Raw genomic sequence first — 23,898 nt, 5'->3', positions numbered from 1 at the left:
AAGGCATGCTCTGGTGTCAGCAGCTCCTCTTCTAGCAGGAATTAGGTACGTTGGCAGGTTTCACTGTCTTTAAAATGCAAAATGGAGGGGAAAGGCCAGAAGCTGTTTCCATTGGCAGATGTTCTGTGCAACAACAGAGGGCTCAGCGGGGCTGTCGGGGTGACTCAGTGACAGGGCTGGAGGACAGGCAGAGCTAGGTAGCTTGGGAACCTCTCCCCCACATCTGCACATACTCCATGGTGGGCTGTTCAAGCAACACAGATGTCTCACATTGAAAGCAACTTCAAAGTGTTAAAACCCCGATGCCCCAAGTCAGGATTTCTCAAGGGGTCCCATTTTTAGAGGTTCCATGAGCTCTGGGCCCGATCCTGCTAGGGGCTGAGCAAGATGAGACTGCACAGATTATCAGTGACTCGGTCCCAAATTGCCTCAGGTTTATTTGCTCCTGGAAATTTTATCAGCAAATGTATTTCAAAGTTTTTATTCTCTGGCTCGATTGTGAAGGCAGGAATTCAGAGTTGCTTTGCTCTGCGGTAACAGATCTAATAGGGCATATTTCTGTTTCCTGACTGGCTGAGGGCTTCAGCATTTCTGCCCTCTAGATACCCCTCAGAGTTACAGGGCTACCTGCATCTCTGCCCCCCTCTGGTCTCTGAGTGACAGATATCAGGCCTCATACCCTGCCCTCTCATGGGCTGGAATCCCGTGATCCTCCCACCATCAGACTGGACTCTGGGCTACAGTTCACTGCGGGTCAACTGTGCTTGCCGCGCAGGTCCCAGTGGGTTCGGCACCTGTTACTCTTCCCTTTGGAAGTCCGTGACTAGTGGTGGGACGAGTGACCAGCCAGCCTTCCCAAACCAAAATACTGTTTAATCTAAACAGCAGGACCGAAGCCTAAGAGGGGAAAATAAGAGGGTTTTCAAACAACAGTCTTCACCCATTTCTGACCCCAAGCCCTCCTGCTCTTAGGGGGACCCAGGCAGGCCAAGCGCCTTGAGACTTCCCCACCGGTGTCTGTGCCTGTCAGTCTGAAGAGATTCTCAGCATTGTGAACTCGGCAACATGGCCGGAGCCCAGAAACAGGCTCTTCCCTTCCTGCTTGTTTTCCAGCAGCCTGCTATTAAACGAAGATGAGCCATACTGGTTTCTCCCCATACAGCCTGTCAGGGTTCCCTCCCCACTCTGAACTCTAGGGTTCAGATGTGGGGACCCGCATGAAAGACCCCCTAAGCTTATTTTTACCAACTTAGGTTAAAAACTTTCCCAAGGCACAAATTTCACCTTGTCCTTGAACCGTATGCTGCCATGAGCAAGTGATTTAGACAAAGAACTGGGAAAGGACCACTTGGAGTTCCTATTTCCCCAAAATATCCCCCCAAACCCTTACAACCCCTTTCCTGGGGAGGCTTGAGAATAAACAAGATGAGCACAAACCAGCCTTGGATTTTTAAGACCCCAAAAAACCCAATCAGATTCTTAAAAAACAGAACTTTATTAGAAGAACAAGAAAAGATAAAAGAACAACTCTGTAAGATCAGAATGGAAGATAATCTTACAGGCAGTCAGATTCAAAACAGAGAGAATCCCTCTAGGCAAAACCTTAAATTACAAAAAGACACAAAAACACGAATATACATTTTTTCCAGCACAGCAAATTTCACAAGCCAAAACAAAGAAAACCTAATACATTTTCTAGCTAGATTACTTGCTAACTTTACAGGAGTTAGAGGGCTTGCATCCTTGATCTGTGCCCAACAAAGGTATCACACAGACAGACCAAAGCCTTTCCCCCCCCTCCAAATTTGAAAGTATCTTGTCCCCTCATTGGTCATTTTGGGTCAGGTGCCAGCCAGGTTACCTGAGCTTCTTAACCCTTTACAGGTAAAAGGATTTTGCCTCTGGCCAGGAGGGATTTTATAGCACTGTATACAGAAAGGTGGTTACCCTTCCTTTTATATTTATGACACAGCCAAAACATAAACATCCCAATAGTTAACCCAATATAACTCTACAGCACACATCCTAAGAACTGGGTTCAACATACACATTGATTATGGCCGCTCAGCTCAGCTCCATGTCTGTCACAATGCCATTCCCGGGTACTATGGATTTTATGAATACAGAATATAGACAGAGAGAGAGAGAGCTTACCTGTGAAAATGAAGTTGCATTTCCATGAATACTCATGTGTTTGACTTTGAAATCCACTTCCTGCAAACCCTCTTCATGGGTGAATAATAGGTGCTGGTGTTACTCTGTACTAGAGTCCAAATGCATCCGATGTCCAAATGCATCTGATGAAGTGAGCTGTAGCTCACGAAAGCTTATGCTCTGATAAATTTGTTAGTCTCTAAGTGCCACAAGTACTCCTTTTCTTTTTGCGAATACAGACTAACACGGCTGCTACTCTGAAACCTGTCTGTACTAGAGAGTGAGAGCTCAGGGAATGAATATTTTCTATACCGATCCCAAAGCTTGTTACCACTCCGGATACAGGCTACAGACTGACAAAACAGAACCTGAGACCCAGTCAGCTATTAATCCAGGGACAGAGGAGCTACTAGATTTTTGGTTGCTGACAAGTGACTGAATGAGGGCTGAAATGCTCAATCTGTTCAGGTTCTGAAGAAATCCAGATAACGGATGCGACATTTTATGCTGCACTCTAACCTGAGAAATCACCTCTGAAAGAAGATCAGAGGGGAAAGAATGGGTTGACAAGTGTGTGCTAAAGTACAGATGTGTAAATATTGTGCCAAAACTTTTCATTGTAATACAAATATTACAAACCAAATTTTCATGATATGAATGAATATTGAAAGCCAGCAGCAGAGTTGTTGGAATCTCTACAGGAAGGAGCAGTGGAAACTTTACTGCTTAATGTTTTTTTCCTTAGAAAGTATGTCAAAAGTATTCCAAATACTTTGTGGAATGGGTTTGTGCTATTAACTCTTTGTTCAGTGAACAATTGTATGATACTGTCTCCTGGTAACTGAGCAGAAGTTGTTTCTAACACTTATATTCAGGGTCGTGCATTCAATCACTCTTCAAGACTTTCCAAAAAGTCCTGAGAGAACAGAACTGCTGGTCTGTGTTTAACCAAAGATGAGAGCTGTAATAGTGGTTGTATGTAATTTGTGCCATCTTTTCTTACAGAGCACGGCTCAAGTATATGCACACTCAACTGGATATTAGTGTAAACCTAGTGTTTGCATATTCATTCATTTGTGACACCATCCCCTTCTCTGCCCCGCTGAAGTAACTGTCTGTGTTAATTTGTAACTTACCAAAAATATCTACAGACATTTGGATGGGGAGAGGATGCTGGTCCCGTGAGGATGAAGGGAAGCTTGTAGGATGATCAAACTCTCTGGAGTCAGGCAACATTGGCCAGGCCATGCTCTTCAGCTTCCCGCGGAGGGATTCTTGGGTGTCAGAGTATATTAATGGGAACCTTAGTTAAGGGAAAGTTAATAGAGCCCAGTTCTGATCAAAATTCCACATGTAAATCTGGAGTAATGCGGTTGAAGTCAATTTTATTGAATTAAGAACCTGGACCTAAGCATTTATCCCATGTGCTGCAAACAGGCAGTGGCATAATTTGAACTCTCAGGAGTGGAACAAATAAAGAATATATATATAATAATGCAAAGAAACACATTTATAAATAGCTTCAGTGCAGGACAGATAAATGCAATGACTGTTTTCACCATGCACTTGCCATGTGTTTATACACCTGTCATGGTACAATGGGCCATGCTCAGAAGTGGAGGGCCAGAAAGGGTGTCTCTGGGAAGGTCACAATTGTAAAATCACACAGTGCTCACATAGCCTGCGGAACTCCCAGCCACAAGATATCAAAGGGGACAAGAGCTTAGCAGGATTCAAAAAGGGAGGGGATGTTTATATGGGTAACCAGAAAATCCAATTACAGTTGTGAGGATTTTTTAAAGAAGAGTCTTGGAAGGGCTATACACTTTCTTGATTCACACCACAAAATATGCCTAACTACTGGGTATCAGGGGGAAACTTTCCCTAGAAGCAGGTCATTCATAGCTGCATATTGCAGGGCTTCTACCACCTTCCTCTGTAGCATCCAGAACTGGCCACTGGATAGTGGGCTAGATGGACTAGAGGTCTGATCCAGTCTGGCAGTGCCTATCTTCCTATCCTTGGATCCAAGAATATGTTTTTGCTGATCTTCATTGAGCTCCTGGGAGTCACTAGACTTGCACTGAGAGTGGAAAGATGTCTCGCTAAATATTATCTAGAATCCTGTTCTTTTTCCTTTCAGGAAGAAAAGTTCAGAACTCCTCGGACCTGCCCAGTACATTATGTCATCTGTCAATGACACCAACTTCAACTCTGCAATGTTCTTTCTCACCGGGATACCTGGGCATGAAGACGTCTATTTGTGGATCTCTATCCCCTACTGTTTAATAGTTAATTTTAATAGTAGGAAATTCAGTCATTCTGTTCATTATAAAAACATATCCAAGCCTCCATGAGCCCATGTGCATTTTCCTTTCCATGTTGGCCATCACAGACCTTGGCTTATCAATAGTCACCATACCAACGATACTGGGCATATATTTGTTCAACGCTAGGGAGATCATCCTCTATGCCTATTTTGCCCAGCTCTTCTTCATCCACTCACTTGCAAAATTTCCTCCATTCTCTTGTTGATGGCCTTTGACGGCTTCATTGCAATCTGTAACCCACTGAGATATGCTGCCATCCTAAGTCCACCAAGAATAGCCAAGATGGGACTGGCGTTTATGCTAAGAGGGGTGGCTGTAATATTCCCACTCCCCTTTCTCCTTAAACGGTTCTGATACTGTCGAGACAACGTCCTCTCCCATTCCTACTGTGTGCATCAGGATGTCATGAAGATGGCTTGTTCGGATATCACAGTCAACAGCATCTATGGCTTGTGTACTACACTCTTAATGGTGGGGTTGGACTTGCTGCTCATCTTCCTCTCTTATGTGATGATCCTCAAAACAGTGCTGACCATCGCATCCCACACAGAATGCCTCAGGGCCCTGAACACCTGTGTCTCCCAACTCTGCGCCATCCTGGTCTTCTACACACCAGACATTGGCCTGGCTGTGACACACAGATTCGGGAATAGCTCTTCTCACTTGCTTCAAACGGTCCTGGGCTATGTCTACTTGCTGGTCCCACCTCTGATAAATCCAATAGTGTACAGCGTGAAAAGCAAACATCTTCGTGAGAGGATAATTAGGGCATTTGTCAAATGAAGGGTCAGTTCATCACCCGTCTCCGGGGCTGGAGACACGGAAGACAAAAAACACAGACACCTTATCCATCCTGGATCCTCTTCCCTGGAGGTCCCTCCTCTGTCCTATCTCCAGGCTGTAAGCCAGAGCCAGGCTGTGGTAAGAGCTGCCCAGAGAGCCAGATCCACTGTGAGGAGCCCCAGACCCTCCACATTTGATGCCCCCCACAGGATGTACAACCCAGGGAAAATGGAGAGTCCAGGGTTCCCCATAATGACCTGTGCTCCTGGCGCAGCTCTTACCATGGCCCAACTCTGGCCTGGCTGGGAGGCAGAGCATCAGGGGAAGTGGAGGAGCAGAGGGCCGGGCTTAGTGGGAAGAGATGGGACAGGGGGCAGGACTTCAGGGGAAAAAGAGGAATAGGGATGTGGGAAGTTTGAACCAATGCTGGTCCCAGCTAGCAAGGTGGTGGGGGGCTCCTGAGCTAAGGACCTGGGGATTAGGAGACCTTGTGTTTTGGAGAAGACTGAATTAATGTAACCCCAAAAGGGGGCTCCTTTTTTAAGTATCCCAGGCTGAGCATAAGTCATTGCTTAGGTTTTAGAGGATCTAAGGATCTTAGAGGGAAAGGTAGAGCAGCTGCAGGGCTACCTCAGGCCCCAAGGGGACACTCTGGCATGGCCCCTGTCTACAGGGACTTGGCCAGAGTGGGCTGTGCTCTTGGAAGCGGATACTAATAGGCGGAGGCTCTCTAAACTCTGCTCAGGGGGAGAACAGGCCATTGAGTCAAACCACTGTACCTGGCTCCTTGCCATCCATGCTCTCTGCAGTACGGGGGGAGCTCTGCTGACACAGCAGAGAATCCAGCCAGGCCTGTCACTGCTCAGAGAGCTGGAAGGCTGGTCCTGTGGTCTGGGCACGGCTCTGTGACTCAAGAGAGTTGGGTTTGATTCCCTGACATGTGTGACCATTGGCAAGCCATTGGCTGTCCCTGAGCCCCTGTACAGGTGGATAATAGCCCTGCCCTGCCTCACAGTGGTGATGGGAGCATAAATACAGTCAAGGTGCAGATACCCTAAGATCAGGGCTAGGTCAGGGTTCCACCTCTGACATTGGTCTATAAAAGGCTTCTTATCACAGCCTCCTGTGACAGCGGGTTTCTGGGAAGCCCCATGAGTTTAGCCCCTTGATGTCTGTGGCAGCAATCTGAGGGCAAAGGTGAGCTTCACACCAAGGCCCTATAATATGGACATGGCTGAGCACTGCAGTGACTGGACCCAGGCTCACACAGGTTTCAGCAAAGGCTGCTTCCACAAGAAAGGGGCAAACGGATGGGAAGATGCTCTCAGGGACACAGGGAAACTAGGCTGGGTCACAAGAGCTCCTTGGCATCCCAAAATAATGTAAGTTGGGCCAGTTCTGTTCCTCTATCTCCAGAGCAAAGCCTGTGTAACTTAGCTTGTAGTGAGACATGAGAGAGATGAGTCTAGACATGTGACAGCTGCCTGGTATTTTCAAACCATTTTCTCGAATGCTTTGTGAGATTTGCCAATAAAACAACTACTTTTAAGGAGGCTGGGGGTGACTGTATAGCTCTGGTCACAAACACCCGAAGGGAATGGACTGAGGTGTTCAATCGGACCTGCTTGATGATAAGCATTTTATATAGATGGGGTGTTGTTCCCAGCTCGAAGAGTTGGGCAATTGTGAGATTCCCTGCAATACAGAAAAGGACCTGGTTTAGAGGGTAAAGAGACCATATATCCTGGTTTTACTTTGACAATCCAGATTCTTCTTGGCCAGCGTCTCTCCTGGTTGAAAAGAAGTAGCAACTTGTTCAAGTTGGATCCAAGATAACTATCCACTCAAGACAATGATTCATAGAGTCATAGAATTTAAGGCCAGAAAGAGCCATTAGATCATCTAGTCCAGAGGTTCTCACACTGGGCACTCGGTCACTCTGGGGTGTGCAGAATGTATTCCGGTGTGGGGGGCATGCGAAGCTTTAGGGGAAAAACCTGAAGGCACATTTTACCCACAGCAATGAGTAACTAGCCAAGCTAATTCTTCCAGAAAGATCCAGTTCTCAGATGGCGCTGTGCGTTTGATTCTATGTGGTGCTGACAGATTTCTGTTAAGTTTGCACAGCATGATACAAAATTGGTGCCATCTGTATGTGAATCCGTTTGCTATGGCACAGTGTGCGTATTTCATTGTAAGCAGGGACCACAATTGCAGTTTTGTTTTGCTCTTATTACAGTGGATCGTTGGATCATTCATGCAACAGAAAAAACCTACAAGTGATTCAAGTGCAGCCCTGCCTCCGCATGTATCAGTATATGTATTTGTGTGGTGGTGGTGGGTCGGGGGGGGCGGCGTTACACTCTTACAGACACAAAGAAGTGGGGGCGCGATCAAAAAGTTTGAGAACCACTGATCTAGTCTGGCCTCCTCTATATCACAGGTTGCAGAATTTCAGCCATTTACCCCTGTATTGAACCCAATGATCTTGTCTGACTAACTCATATCTTGCATTCATCTAAAGCGTATCTTCCAGGAAGGCATCCAGTCTTGGTTTGGAGATAGCAGGAGAATCCACCACCTCCCTTCGGAGTTTGTTCCAGTGGTTAATCACCTTCAGTGTTAAAAAGGTGTGCCTCATGTCCACATTTAGTTTCTCTGGTTTCAGTTTCAAGCCATTGCCTCTTATTATAACTTTCCATGCTTGATAAAAGATCCCCTTAGTAGCTGGTATTTTGTCCCTGTGAAGGTGCTTGTACACAGTTATCAAGTCAGCTCCTAGCCTTACTTTTAGTAAGCTAAGCAGACTCAGCCCTTGAAGTCTCCACTCTCCAGCATTTGCTCCAGCACTTCAGTCATTTTTGTGGCTCTTTTCTCCACCCACTCCAATTTTTCAATCTAGGCACCAGACCGGTGTGCTGTATTCCAGCACTGGTCTCAACAATGTCATATACAGACCTGAGATCACCTCCCTAGTTCTAGTCACTACACACCTGATTATACAGCCAAGGGTATGTTGGAAACGAGAGAGGAGAAGAAAGCCACAAGTACTCCTTTTCTTTTTGTGAATACAGACTAACACGGCTGCTACTCTGAAACAAAACTGTTATGTTTCCTCTCAGTCTTCTCCTTTCCCAACTAAATAAACCCACTTCTTTCAATTTTCCCTCAGAGGTTTTCTAGATCTTTAATCATTTGTGTTGCTCTTCTCTGGACTTTCTCCAATTTGTCTACATCTTTCCTGAATTGTGAAGACCAGAATGATCAGACACATAGTTGAACACACTTCGTTGGGGAAGAATCAACACAGCTTTTCAAAGGGAAATCATGCCTCACCCATCTCTTAGAATTCTTTGAGGGCGTCAACAAACATGTGGGATATGGTGATCCAGGGTGTATAGTGTACTTGGACTTTCAGAAAGTCTTTGATAGATCTGGAGGAGCATGTGATTCAGATTGAGACATCCCTTTGGGGAGGATCTAATAATGGAAATTATGTGCTTGTAAGGAGGAGAAGATGGAAGATGATAAAACATGGATAGGATCTTAGGAGAAACCATTAAATGAAAAAGAGCCTCATTCAATTACATCATGTAATGGCAAACAGCTAAAAAATGACAAGTAATCATATACGAATGCTAGAAGTCTTAATAATAAGATGGGTAAACTAGAGTGGTTCATATTAAATGAGGATATTGATCTAATAGGCATCACAGAAACTTGGTAGAATGAGGATAATCAATAGGACACAGTAATACCAGGGTACAAAATATATTGGAAGGACAGAACAGGGAGTGCTGGTTGGGGAGTGGCACTATATGTGAAAGAAACTACACTGTATCATGTTTGAATAATAAAAAAAATGTAGCAATAGGGATATCACTTGACCAGGTTGGTTATAATGACTGTGAACTGCTCAGGGAGATTAGAGAAGCTTTTAAAATGAAAAAAAAACTCAGTAATAATGGGGAATTTCAACTATCCCCATATTGACTGGGCACATGTCACCTCAGGATGGGATGCAGAGATAAAGTTTCTTGACACTTTAAATGACTGCTTCTTGGAGTAGCTAGTCCTGGAGCCCACAAGAGGAGAGGCAATTTTTGATTTAGTCCTAAGTGGAGCACTGGATCAGGTCCAAGAGATGAATAGAGCTGGACCGCTTGGTAATATTACACAGCCATATTACACATCTTGTTTTTGCCAGCGCTGGGAGTCTGTCCAGAGGTGGAGCAGTTGTTGCTGAGGAGCTCTTCAGACCGACAGGCACAGACAGTGCTGGGGAAGTGTGACGGCCTTTGGGGTGCTTGGGTCCCCGTCAGAGTGGGGGGACTTGGGGTCAGAGATGTGTACAGACTGTTGGTTTAAAACTAGGACTGTTGATTCATCGCAGTTAATCTCATTAATCACGAGATTAACTAAAAAAAATCTTGATTAATCACAGTTTTAATCACACTGTTAAACAATAATAGAATATCAACTGGAACGTATTAAATTCCAGACAGCTGCAGCGGCACAGGCGCTAGAAAACAGAGCTGTAAACAGGGGAGTTTGAGTGGGAATTTGTAAGGGGAGTTTGTATTGTGGTGCTTGTTTGGGGTTTGCTTTTGCTGGGGGGGTGGTCTTTTTGGTGTGACTTGTGTTTCCCAGATTAACAGGATTTAGGTGGGAAGGCGATGACAGATATGGAGGCAGCTGTGGGAGTGACTCATGTGGTGGAAGACACATTGAGGATGACTGGATGTGGAAGCTGTGGTATGTACATGATCCTGGAAGAGGGACCCGATAAGAGTTTTGTCTGCATGAAATGCCGTCTGATAGAGCTGATGGAGGAAAAGATCCGAGGTTTGGAGATGCAGGTGGAAAGTCTGGTTGAGTTTAGGAAGGGGTTTGAGCAGATGATGGAGCAAAGACATGAGGTATCTGAAGGGAAAAGCTCAGACTCACGGATGGAAGCAGGGCTGGGGAATTTTGAGGGGAGACTGGGTGAGGAAAGTGGTCAGTGGAAGCATGTGACTAAAAGGACCAGGCAGAGGAAAAGACGGGCTAGTGAAGGAGAAATAGAGCTTAGGAACAGGTTTGCAGAGTTGGAAAATGAAGAAGGGGCTCGGCAGGTACTTGTTGAAGGTGGAAGGGTAAGGAAGAAGAGAAGAGAGGCTAGTCCTATAGGAAAAGGGGAAGAGTCAAGGGAGACTACACCAAATATGAGCCCCAGAAGGATACAGGATGGGTTGAAGAGGATTATAAGGGAAAATAGGAATGGAAAGAACTTGCAGCCAGAGGGAACAGGGGAGAGACTGGAGAATAACACCGTCACCAGGAAAAGGCAGGTCTATGTGATCAGGGACTCTTTATTGAGACGAATAGACAAGCCTGTAACTAGAGCTGATCCAGAGAATAGAAGGGTGTGCTGTCTTCCGGGTGCTAAGATACGGGATGTAGATCTGAGGCTGAAAAGGATCCTAAAGGGAGCGGGAAAGAATCCCCTAGTTATCCTTCATGTGGGATCAAATGATACGGATAGATTCTCGCTGGAAAGTATTAAGGGAGACTATGCTAGGCTGGAGAAGATGCTTAAGGAAATTGAGGCTCAGGTGATCTTTAGTGGGATCCTTCCTGTTCCTAGAGAAGGGCAACAAAGGTGTGATAAGATTATGATTGTCAACAGATGGCTTAGGCAGTGGTGCTATAAGGAGGGCTTTGGGATGTATGGCCACTGGGAGGCATTCACAGACAGAGGACAGTTCTCTTGGGATGGACTTCATCTGAGTAGGGAAGGAAATAGACTTCTAGGATCAAGGCTGACACAACTGATAAAGAGAGCTTTAAACTAGGAATTAGGGGGAGATGGTTGGGAGATGTCCAGGTAATCTCCACGCCAGATTTTAGCATTGAGAGGGAAGAAGATGAAGTAAGAAAGGATACAGCCGTGGGTAGGAGAATGTATATAAAGAGCGAGGGCGGTGTGGATACTAGTCTAATGGGTTATACTGGCTGTAGAATGACTGTGCCTAATAGGGTACAAAATGTGAGCGAGGCCAAACAGAAATAATTAAGATGTTTGTACACCAATGCGAGGAGCCTAGGTAACAAAATGGAGAAACTAGAGCTACTGGTGCAGGAAGTGAAACCAGATATTATAGGGATAACAGAAACATGGTGGAATAGTAGTCATGACTGGACTACAGGTATTGAAGGGTATGTGCTGTTTAGGAAAGACAGAAACAAAGGTAAAGGGGATGGAGTAGCATTGTATATCAACGATGAGGTAGAATGTAAAGAAATAAGAAGCGATGCAATGGATAAGACGGAGTCCGTCTGGGCAAAAATTACATTGGGGAAGAAAACTAGTAAAGCCTCTCCTACGATAGTGCTTGGGGTGTGCTATAGACCTCCGGGATCTAATTTGGATATGGATAGAGCTCTTTTTAATGTCTTTAATAAAGTAAATACTAATGGAAACTGCATGATCATGGGAGACTTTAACTTCCCAGATATAGACTGGAGGACCAGTGCTAGTAATAATAATAGGGCTCAGATTTTCCTAGATGCGATAGCTGATGGATTCCTTCATCAAGTAGTTGCTGAACCAACTAGAGGGGATGCCATTTTAGATTTAATTTTGGTGAGTAACGAGGACCTTGTAGAAGAAATGGTTGTAGGGGACAATCTTGGCTCAAGTGATCATGAGCTAATTCAGTTCAAACTAAATGGAAGGATTAACAAAAATAAATCTGCAACTAGAGTTATTGATTTCAAAAGGGCTGACTTTCAAAAATTAAGGAAATTAATTAGGGAAGTGGATTGGACTGAAGAACTTATGGATCTAAGGGTAGAGGAGGCCTGGAATTACTTTAAATCAAAGCTGCAGAAGCTATCGGAAGCCTGATCCCAAGAAAGGGGAAAAAATTGATAGGAAGGAGTTGTAGACGAAGCTGGATGAGCAAGCATCTTAGAGAGGTGATTAAGAAGAAGCAGAAAGCATACAGGAAGTGGAAGATGGGAGGGATCAGCAAGGAAAGCTACCTAATTGAGGTCAGAACATGGAGGGATAAAGTGAGACAGGCTAAAAGTCGAGTAGAGTTGGACCTTGCAAAGGGAATTAAAACCAATAGTAAAAGGTTCTATAGCCATATAAATAAGAAGAAAACTAAGAAAGAAGAAGTGGGGCCACTAAACACTGAGGATGGAGTGGAGGTTAAGGATAATCTAGGCTTGGCCCAATATCTAAACAAATACTTTGCCTCAGTCTTTAAAAAGGCTAAAGAGGATCTTAGGGATAATGGTAGCATGACAAATGGGAATGAGGATATGGAGGTAGATATTACCATATCTGAGGTAGAAGCAAAACTTAAACAGCTTAATGGGACTAAATCGGGGGGCCCAGATAATCTTCATCCAAGAATATTAAAGGAATTGGCACCTGAAATTGCAAGCCCATTAGCAAGAATTTGTAATGAATCTATAAACTCAGGAGTAGTACCAAATGATTGGAGAATTGCTAATATAGTTCCTATTTTTAAGAAAGGAAAAAAAAGTGATCCGGGTAACTACAGGCCAGTTAGTTTGACATCTGTAGTATGCAAGGTCCTGGAAAAATTTTTGAAGGAGAAATTAGTTAAGGACATTGAAGTCAATGGTAAATGGGACAAAATACAACATGGTTTTACAAAAGGTAGATCGTGCCAAACCAACCTAATCTCCTTTTTTGAAAAAGTAACAGATTTTTTAGATAAAGGAAATGCAGTGGATCTAATTTACCGAGATTTCAGTAAGGCATTTGATACCGTGCCACATGGGGAATTAGTTAAATTGGAGAAGATGGGGATCAATATGAACATCAAAAGGTGGATAAGGAATTGGTTAAAGGGGAGACTGCAACGGGTCCTACTTAAAGGCGAACTGTCAGGTTGGAGGGAGGTTACCAGTGGAGTTCCTCAGAGATCAGTTTTGGGACCAATCTTATTTAATCTTTTTATTACTGACCTTGGCACAAAAAGTGGGAGTGTGCTAATAAAGTTTTCAGATGATACAAAGCTGGGAGGTATTGCCAATTCAGAGAAGGATCGGGATATTATACAGGAGGATCTGGATTACCTTGTAAACTGGAGTAATAGTAATAGGATGAAATTTAATAGTGAGAAGTGTAAGGTTATGCATTTAGGGATTAATAACAAGAATTTTAGTTAAGTTGGGGACGCATCAATTAGAAGTAACGGAAGAGGAGAAGGACCTTGGAGTATTGGTTGATCATAGGATGACTATGAGCTGCCAATGTGATATGGCTGTGAAAAAAGCTAATGCGGTTTTGGGATGCATCAGGAGAGGCATTTCCCGTAGGGATAAGGAGGTTTTAGTACCATTATACAAGGCACTGGTGAGACCTCACCTGGAATACTGTGTGCAGTTCTGGTCTCCCATGTTTAAGAAGGATGAATTCAAACTGGAGCAGGTACAGAGAAGGGCTACTAGGATGATCCGAGGAATGAAAAACTTGTCTTATGAAAAGAGACTTAAGGAGCTTGGCTTGTTTAGCCTAACTAAAAGAAGGTTGAGGGGAGATATGATTGCCCTCTATAAATATATCAGAGGGATAAATACCAGGGAGGGAGAGGAATTATTTCAGCTCAGCAGCAATGTGGACACAAGAACAAATGGATATAAACTGGCCACCAGGAAGTTTCGACTTGAAATTAGACGAAGGTTTCTAACCATCAGAGGAGTGAAGTTTTGGAATAGCCTGTCAAGGGAAGCAGTGGGGGCAAAAGATCTATCTGGTTTTAAGATTCTGCTCGATAAGTTTATGGAGGAGATGGTATGATGGGATAATGGGATTTTGGTAAGTAATTGATCTTTAAGTATTCAGGGTAAATAGGACTAATCCTCTGAGATGGGATATTAGATGGATGGGATCTGAGTTACCCAGGAAAGAATTTTCTGTAGTATCTGGCTGGTGAATCTTGCCCATATGCTCAGGGTTTAGCTGATCGCCATATTTGGGGTTGGGAAGGAATTTTCCTCCAGGGCAGATTGGAGAGGCCCTGGAGCTTTTTTGCCTTCCTCTGTAGCATGGGGCATGGTTGACTTGAGGGAGGCTTCTCTGCTCCTTGAAGTCTTTAAACCATGATTTAAGGACTTCAATAGCTCAGACTTAGGTGAGGTTTTTCGTAGGAGTGGGTGGGTGAGATTCTGTGGCCTGCGCTGTGCAGGAGGTCGGACTAGATGATCAGAATGGTCCCTTCTGACCTTAGTATCTATGAATCTATGAATCTATAAATATTTTGGATGTTTTTCTACATTTTCGAATATATTGATTTCAGTTACAACCCAAAATACCAAGTGTACAGTGCTCACTTTATATTAATATTATTTATTACAAATATTCGCACTGTAAAAAAGACAAACAAAAGAAATAATATTTTTCAATTCACCTCATACAAGTAGTGTAGTGCAATTTCTTTATCGTGAAAGTGCAGCTTACAAATATAGATTATTATTGTTACAGAACTGCACTCAAAAACAAAAGAATGCAAAACTTTTAGAGCCTACAAGTCCACTCAGTCCTACTTCTTGTTCAACCAACTGCTCAGACAAACAAATGTGTTTACATTTATGGGAAATAATGTCGCCCTCACTTCTTATTTACAATGTCACCTGAAAGTGAGAGCAAGTGTTCGCCGGCATTGCAAGGTATTTACATGCCAGATATGCTAAACATTCATATGCCCCTTCATACTTCAGTCCTCATTCCAGAGGACATGCTTCCATGCTGAATTACATTTGTGACTGAACTCCTTAGGGGAGAACTGCATGTCTCCTGCTCTGTTTTACCCACATTTTGCCACATATTTCATGTTATAGCAGTCTCGGATGATAACCCAGCATGTGTTTTTCAATTTAAGAACACTTTCACAGCAGATTTGACAAAATGCAAAGAAGGTACCAATGTGAAATTTCTAAAGATAGCTACAGCACTTGACCCCAGGTTTAAGAATCTGAAGTGCCTTCCAAAGTCTGAGAGGGATGAGGTGTGGAACATGGTTTCAGAAGCCCTAAAAGAGCAACAATCTGATGTGGAAACTAGAGAACCTGAACCATCAAAAAAGAAAATCAACCTTCTGCTGGTAGCATCTGACTCAGATGATGAACATGCATCGGTCCGCACTGCTTTGAATTGTTATCGAGCAGAACCCGTCCTCAGCATGTCCTCTGGAATAGAATCATAGAAGATTATGGTTGGAAGAGACCTCAGGCGGTCATCTAGTCCAACCCCCTGCTCAAAGGCATGGTGGGAGAAGCATGAAATGATATATTAATCTTTAATACAACTGGCATATAAATATCTTGCGACACCTTGGCTACCACAGTGCCATGCCAACACCTGTTCTCACTTTTAGGTGACATTATAAACAAGAAACAGGCACTATTATCTCCCATAAATGTAAACAGACTTGTTTGTCTGAGTGACTGGCTGAACAAGAAGTAGGACTGAGTGGACTTGAGTCTAAAGTTTTACATGGTTTTATTTCTGAGTGCAGTTATTTTTTCTATATAATTCCATATTAGGTGAATTGTAAAATGAAGTGAACTCAAAAACTATTTCCTTTGTTTCTTTTTTTCAGTGCACACATTTAAAATAAAAATAAATATAAAGTGATCACTGTTCACTTTAAGAAAAGGAGTACTTGTGGCACCTTAGAGACTAACAAATTTATTAGAGCATAAGCTTTCGTGAGCTACAGCTCAAATTTGTTAGTCTCTAAGGTGCCACAAGTACTCCTTTTCTTTTTGCGAATACAGACTAACACGGCTGCTACTCTGAAAACTGTTCACTTTGTATTCTGTGTTGTGATTGAAATCAATGTGTTTGAAATTTTTCAGAGGGGGAGCCATGTTAATTTGTTTCAGCAGAACCAACGAGGAGTCCTGTGGCACCTTAAAGGCTAGCACATTTCTTTTGGCATAAGTGTTTGTGGGCTGGAACCACTTTTGTTTCTGTTGAAGCAGACCAGCATGGCTACCCCTCTGAAACTTGTCAGTGTGCAAGGCACTGAATTGAGCCACATGAAGTGGAAATCCATCAGCTCCATGAAAAACTCGTGAAGTGGGTTCCAGCCCATGAAAGCTTATGCCCAAATAAATCTGCTAGTCTTTAAGGTGCCACAGGACTCCTCGTTATATTTGAAAATGTAGAAAACATCCAATTATATTTAAATAAATGGTATTCTGTTGTTGTTTAACAGGGCGATGAATCATGATTAATTTTTTAATCGTTTCACAGTCCTATTTAACCCCCCTCTTATTCTCCCATATTACACTTTATTCCCACTGTTCAGATTAAACAGTAGTTTGGATCAAGGCTGGCTGGTCACTCATCTCACCACTAGTTACAGCCTCCCAGAGGGAAGAACCACAGGTGGCAAAATCCACTCGGACCCACTGGGCAACCAGAGTTGACCTGAAGTGTGCTGTAGCCCAGGGCCCAGTCTGAGGGTGGGAGGATTGTGGGATTCCATCCCATGAGAAGGAAGGGTAGAGGTCACCAAATGAAGTTAATAGGTAACAGGTTTGAAACAAACAGAAGAAAGTACTTTTTCACACAATGAACAGTCAGCCTGTGGAACTCATTGCCAAGGTATGTTGTGAAGGCCAAAAGTAAAACTGGTTCAAGAAAGAGAATTAGATAAGTTCCTGGAGGTTAGTCCATGAGTGGCAATCAGCCAAGATGGGCAGGGACATAGCTGCATGCTCTGGGTTTCTCTGAACCTCTGACTGCGAGAAGCTGGGAGCAGACAATAGCAGATGGATCACTCGATAATTACCTTGTTCTGTTCGTTTCGTCTGAAGTGTCTGCACTGGACACTGTCAAAAGACAGGACACTGGCTACATGGACAATTGGTCTGACCCAATATGGCCTTTGTTATGTTCTTCATTTGTGCCACTGATGCATGAGCTGCTGCAGACAAACTGTTTCCAGGGCCACCCTCTGTTATGTTGCTGGCATAGCCTTGCTAGCAATGTCCAGGGGCTGCTCAGTGTGGCAGACTGATGAGGGTGTAGTGATTCCACGTAGGGGTGTGGTCCTGTAGCACCTGGCACAGAGGTTCATGGTTTGAGCTAGAGCTGAGCTGGAAAACAGAGTGTTTTCCCCCCATGCAAAATTATGACACAAACTGAATTCTTTCCTTTTCATCCATGTTTTGGGTTGAGTTTTCATAGAAAATGGATCAATTTTCTCTATAAGCTCAGCTCCCATGATGCTGCCCATCTGCAGATGCCTGGATCCCCAAGAGAAATTGGAGGATTTTCATCTGCCTCTTCCTCATAACGTAAATGAAGGTTGCACCTGACGGAGTCTCTGGCTACACTCTGGGTGCGGAAATGTCAAAACCTCCCGACCAATCTATGGCTGGATATTGTGCCCATCAGCTACTCTAACCAGCCTTCCCATCTCTGTGCAGCCCCCTCCACCCTGTACAACACCCCTTCAGTAGATCCTGTGGCCAATGGCTACTGTGACAGGCCCTAGCAGCACATCTCTGATGAACCTGTGCTAGCAGAGAGCTGGAGGGGGTCCTAGAGCAGTTGTGGAGGCCCAGAGACTGGGATGGGTGGGCCTGGCTACCAGTGGATCACTGAAATCTATGCATAACTTTGGGGATCTTGTGTCCCCATTTTCATTCCCTAGGGAGAAGGGAAGGGGACCCCCCCCCAAAATGATCCTAGGGAAATTTCCATGTACGGAGCCTTGTAGAATCTCCCTTCCCTGGCCTGCACCCTGGGTTTGTAATGCAGGAAAGGGGGTTGCTGGGGAGAAATCTAGCCCTATGTTGTTATTTATTATTATTGTTATTATTATTATTATTATTATTATTATTATAATTTTATTGTATTTTATTTTATTTCAGCAAGATCACAGCTATGACATCATCATTGTTACCACTCAGTGACTCTTGAGGTAGCCATGTGATTAATCAGAACAATATGAACAGGATGAAAAGCCCAGATTCCAGGAGCAGAGTCTGCAGCAGGGCTTGTGCTACAGTCCATTTGTGCAGCATCACCTCAAGTCTCCTGTGATTTGGCCTCCTGACGTTTGCCATTGGCCGTGATGGGAGTTCAAGCTGGTGCACACTAAGCCAAGCAGCTGAGGTTCCCTGATGGCCAGGTGGCCCCAAGGGAATGTGCAGGCATGCTTCATAAAGACACCTGCCTCCCTATCTGAACAGATACTGCCTGCTGCCAGTGCTACCTCTCCAATGGCTCCTGGTCCTTTAGGGTGAAGACCTCTGGTGTCAGCGGCTCCTCTTCTAGAAGGAACTGGGTGTGTTGTCAAGTTTCACTATCTTTAAAATGCAAAATGAAGGGGAAAGGCTGGAAGCTCTTTCTTTTGCAGATTTTCTGTGCAGTGGCAGAGGACTCATCTGGACTGTCGGGGTGACACAGTGATGGGGCTAGAGGGCAGGCACGGCTCGGTAGCTCAGGAATCCCACCCTTACATCTGCCTATCCTTCATGGTGGATTATTCAAACTCCACAGTTCCGGGCACTGGACTTGATGAGTTCTCGAGGTTCCTTACAGACCTATGATTCTGTGATTCTGTGAATAAGAGGGTTTTCAAACAACAGTCTATACACATCTCTGACCCCAAGCCCTCTCACTCTGACGGGGACCCAGGCAGGCCGAGGGCCTTCAGACTTCCACAGCGCTGTCTGCGCCTGTCAGTCTGAAGAGCTTCTCAATAACAGCTGCCCCACCTCTGGGCAGACTCCCAGCGCTGGAAAAACAAGCTGGGTAATGTGACTGGAGCCCATAAATAGGCTCTTCCCAGCTTGTAGCTCCAGAGTTGTCTCTGAGCTTGCCTGAAGTGCTGACTGAATGATGGCTTTTCTTCAGCTCTTGCTTCCCTTCCTGCTTTTTTTCCCCACCAGCCTGCTAAGATGAGCCATACTGGTTTCACACACTATAGCCATAGCATAAATGTCCCAATAGTTAACCCAATGTCGCTATATAGCAAACGTCCCAAGAACTGGATTTAACACCCACATTCATTATGGCAGCTCCGCTCCATGTCTGACCCAATGCCATTACCGGGTGCTACGGATTTTATAAATACCGTCCGAGACTGTCAGAGAGAAAGAGAGGGAAAGAGAGAGAGAGAGAGCAATAGACTACTTTCCTGTGGGAAATGAAGTTCCATTTCCATGAATACTCCTGTATTTGACTTTGAAATCCACTTCCTGCAAACCCTCATCGTGCCTGAATAACAGGTGCTGGGGTCACTACTTACTAGAGAGTGAGAGCTCAGTGAATGAATATTTTCTATACTGACCGCAATGTCTGCAGCCACTCCGGATACAGGCTACAGACTGACAGAACAGAACCTGAGGGAAACCAGTCAGCTATTAACCCAGGGAAAGAGGAGCTACAAGACTTTTGTTTGTTGACAAGCAACTGAATGAGGGCTGAGATGTTGTGATCTTTTCAGGTTCTGAAGAAATCCAGATGACAGATTTTAAGTCCCACTCCAGCCTGAGAAATCACCTCTGAAAGATGAGGCAAACAAATGGGTTCACATGTTTGCACTAGAGTGCAGATGTGTAAATGTTATGCTGGAACTTTTCATTGTGATACAAATATTACAAACCAAACTTTCATGAATTGCTTGGATATCAAAAGCCAGCAGCAGATTTGTTGGAATCTCTTCAGGAAGGAGCAGTGGTAACTTTACTTCTTAATAGCTTTTGCTTTTAGAAAATATTTCAGAAATACTAAAAATACTGGGTACAATGGGTTTGTGCTATTAACTCTTTGTTCAGTGGATAGTATGATACTGTCTCCTGGTAACTGACTAAAAGCTGTTTTGAAAATTTACATTCAGGACCGTGTATTCAATAAATCTTCAATACATGTGCAAGATTTACCAAAAAGTCTTGAGAGAACAGAAGTGCTGGTCTGTGTTTCAGCAAAGAGAAGAGCTGAGGTGCAGCAAAGGGGAGTGGTACAGTGGATGTATATAATTTGCGCTCATCACCTATTACATGAGAATGATTGTAGTAACTTGCACACTCAACTGGATATTAGTTCAAATATACTGTTTGCACTAGTCACCCATTTTTCACCCCAACTCCTCCCTGCCCAGCTGTAGTAACTGTCTCTGTTAGCTTGTAAATTGCCAAATATCTACAGACCCTTCCATGGGGAGAGGATATGGGTCCTGTGAGGATGAAGAGAACCCTGTAGAATGACTGAACTCTCTAGATTCAATCAATGCTGGCCAGGCAAAGCACTTCAGCTTGTCTTGGAGAGATTCTTGGGGGTTAGAAAAAACAAGGAGTCCTTGTGGCACCTTAGAGACTAACACATTTATTTGGGCATAAGCTTTCGTGGGCTAGAACCCACTTCATCAGATGCATGGAGTGGAAAATACAGGAACAGGCATTAATACATGAAAAGATGGGAGTCGCCTTACCAAGTGTGAGGTCAGTCTAACGAGACAATTCAATTAACAGCAGGATACCAAGGGAGGAAAAATAACTTTTGTAGTGGTAATAAGAGTGACCCATTTCAAACAGTTGACAAGAAAGTGTGAGTAACAGTAGGGGGAAATTAGTATGGGGGAAATTAGGTTTAGGTTTTGTAATGACCCAACCACTCCCATTCTTCATTCAGGCCTAATTTGATGGTGTCCAGTTTGTAAACTAATTCCAGTTCTGCAGTTTCACGTTGGAGTCTGGTTTTGAAGTTTTGTTGTTGAAGAATTGCCACTTTTAAGTCTTTTCTTGAGTGACCAGGGAGATTAAAGTGTTCTCCTACTGGTTTTTGAATGTTATAGTTCCTGATGTCAGATTTGTGTCCATTTATTCTTTCGCATAGAGACTGTCTGGTTTGGCCAATGTACATGGCAGAGGGGCATTGCTGACACATGATGGCATATCTCATATTGGTAGATGTGCAGGTGAACGAGCCCCTGATGGTGTGGCTGATCAGCGTTTTGGTAAGGGAAACTTAATATAGCCCAGTTCTGATTGAATTTACACATGTAAATCTGGAGTGATGCTGTTGAAATCAATGTGATTGAATTCAGAACCTGGCCTCAAGAATTTATGCCATGTGTTGAAAAAAGACAGTAGCATAATTTGAGCTCTTAGGGGTGGAGAAAAAATATATATATATGAGGCAATGAAGCATGTTTATAAATAGCTTCAATGCAGGGCAGATAAATACAATGACCATTTTCACCATGCGCTTGTCATGTGTTTACACGCATGTTATGGTACAATGGGCCACATTCAGAACTGCAGGGCCAGAAAGGGTGTCTGTGGGAAGGTCACAACTGTAAAATCACACAGTGCTCAAGTAGGCTGCCGAACTCCCAGCCACAAGATATCAATGGGACAAGAGCTTAACAGGATTGAAAGAGTGACTGGATATTTGGATGGGGAACCAGAAAATCCAATTACAGTATTTTAAAAAAAACTCTTGGAAGGGCTCCTGATTTCCTGATTTACATCACAAACTTTCCTGATTTACATCACAAAATATGACTAACTAGTGAGTGTCAGGCAGAAACTTTTCCTGGGAGCAGGTTATTCATAGCAATCTATTGCAGGGCTTCTTCCACCTTCCTCTGAAGCATCTGGAACTGGCCATTGGATACTGAGCTAAATGGACTGCAGGTCTGATCCAGTCTGGCAGTGCCTATCTTCCTCTCGGTGGTGTAAATTCAAGACTATGTTTTTGCTGATTTTCTTTGAGCTCATGGGCGTCTCTAGACTTGTGCTGAGAGCAGAAAGATGTCTAGCTAAATATAATCTAGTCTCCTGTTCTTTTTCCTTTCAGAAGGGAAAGCTCAAAACTCCTGGGACCTGCCCAGTCCATTATGTCAGCTGTCAATGATACCAAATTCAACTCTGCAGTGTTCCTTCTCACTGGGATCCCTGGGCAGGAAGCCATCCATCTCTGGATCTCTATCCCCTTCTGCTTAATGTATGTCATTTCGATAGTAGGAAATTCAGTCATTCTATTCATTATAAAAACAGATCCAAGCCTCCATGAACCCATGTACATTTTCCTTTCTATGTTGGCTGTCACAGACCTTGGCTTATCAATATCCAGCATACCAACGATACTGGGAGTATACTTGTTTAAATACAGGGAGATCAGCCTCGATGCCTGTTTTGCCCAGCTGTTCTTCATCCACACGTTTCAATTCACTGAATCCTCCATACTCTTGCTGATGGCCTTTGATCGCTTTGTCGCAATCCGGGACCCGCTGAGATATGCTTCCACCTTAACCCTGCTAAGAACAGCCATGATGGGACTGGTGTTTGTATTAAGAGGAGTGGCCATAGTATTCCCATTCCCCTTTCTCCTGAAACGGTTCCGATATTGTCAAGCCAATGTCCTCTCCCATTCCTACTGCCTGCACCAGGAGGTCATGAAGATGGCTTGTTCGGATATCACAGTCAACAACATCTATGGCTTGTCTGTTACATTCTTAACTGTGGGCTTGGACTCGCTGTTCATCCTCCTCTCTTATGTGATGATTCTCAAAACAGTGCTGAGCATCGCATCCCACGCGGAGTGCCTCAGGGCCCTGAACACCTGCGTCTCCCACCTCTGCGCTGTCCTGGTCTTCTACACACCAGAGATTGGCCTGACTGTGATACACAGATTTGGGAAGAACTCGCCTCCCTTGCTTCAGATTCTCCTAGGGTACATCTCCCTGCTGGTCCCGCCACTGATGAACCCAATTGTGTACAGCATGAAAAGCAAGCACCTCCAGGCAAGGATAATCAGGGTGTTCATGAAGTGAAGGGTCAGTTCATCACCCAGCTCCAGCACTGTGCCACCAGAGATGAAAAACACACGCCATGGACACAGCCACCTATTCCATTCCTTCCTACGAGGTCCCTCCCTCCGCTCCGTCTCTTCTCCTCAAACCCCCCTTCCCGCTCCTCCTCTTTACCTGAGGCATCACCCCCTCTCCTGGCTGAAATCCAGAGCCAGGCCATGATGAGAGCTGCCTAGTGAATCAGAGTCACTGTGAGGAGCCTCCAATTTTTACCACCCTCTGGATGTAGAACCCAGGGAAAGTGGAGAGTCCAAGAATCCACACAGCAGCTTGGGGTCCAAGGGCCACTTTTACTATGGCTCGACCCTGGCCTGGCTGGGGGGTGGAGCCTGGGGGGAAGTGGAGGAGCAGGGGGCTGGACCTCAGGGGAAAAGTAGGAGCCGGGGATGCGGTAAATCTTAACAAGGAGGATGGTGGGGGGTTTCCTGAGTAAAGGAGGAGGATGGGGTTTGAGAGACAGAGAACCTGTGTTTTGGACAAGACTAAATTAATGTGACCCCACAAAGGGGCCTCTTAAGTATTCCAGAAGGAGCGTAAGTCATTGCTGTGACCTTAGAAGGAAAGGCAGGGCATGTGCAGGGCTACCTCAGGCCACCTGGGGGCACTCTGGGGTGTCCCCAAGCTATAGGGATATGGCCAGAGTGGGCGGTGCTCTTGGAAGCCTTTATCATCGGGCAGTGGTCAGCCCAGCCCCCGGGCTGTTCTAAACTCCACTGATGAAGGCGGGAGCAGGCCAGAGAATCAAACCCCTGTGACTGGCTACTTGCCATCCC

At 44.5% G+C, this 23,898-nt stretch overlaps 1 protein-coding gene and 1 pseudogene across 1 annotated transcript; both read left to right on the top strand.

Moving 5' to 3' along the window:
• The first annotated feature begins 4,337 nt into the window (after window positions 1-4,337).
• LOC119843901 lies at window positions 4,338-5,267 on the top strand (annotated as a pseudogene).
• Window positions 5,268-22,117: 16,850 nt separating this feature from the next.
• On the top strand, window positions 22,118-23,086 carry LOC119857072 (olfactory receptor 51G2-like). Its single transcript, XM_043503077.1, has one exon. The coding sequence runs from the start codon at window positions 22,151-22,153 to the stop codon at window positions 23,084-23,086; it is 936 nt and encodes a 311-aa protein (XP_043359012.1). The 5' UTR covers window positions 22,118-22,150.
• The last annotated feature ends 812 nt before the right edge of the window (window positions 23,087-23,898 follow it).

The sequence above is a fragment of the Dermochelys coriacea genome, chromosome 1 (genome assembly GCF_009764565.3).
Source record: "Dermochelys coriacea isolate rDerCor1 chromosome 1, rDerCor1.pri.v4, whole genome shotgun sequence".
Taxonomy (NCBI): domain Eukaryota; kingdom Metazoa; phylum Chordata; order Testudines; family Dermochelyidae; genus Dermochelys; species Dermochelys coriacea.
This window is presented reverse-complemented; position numbering and strand designations above follow the sequence as displayed.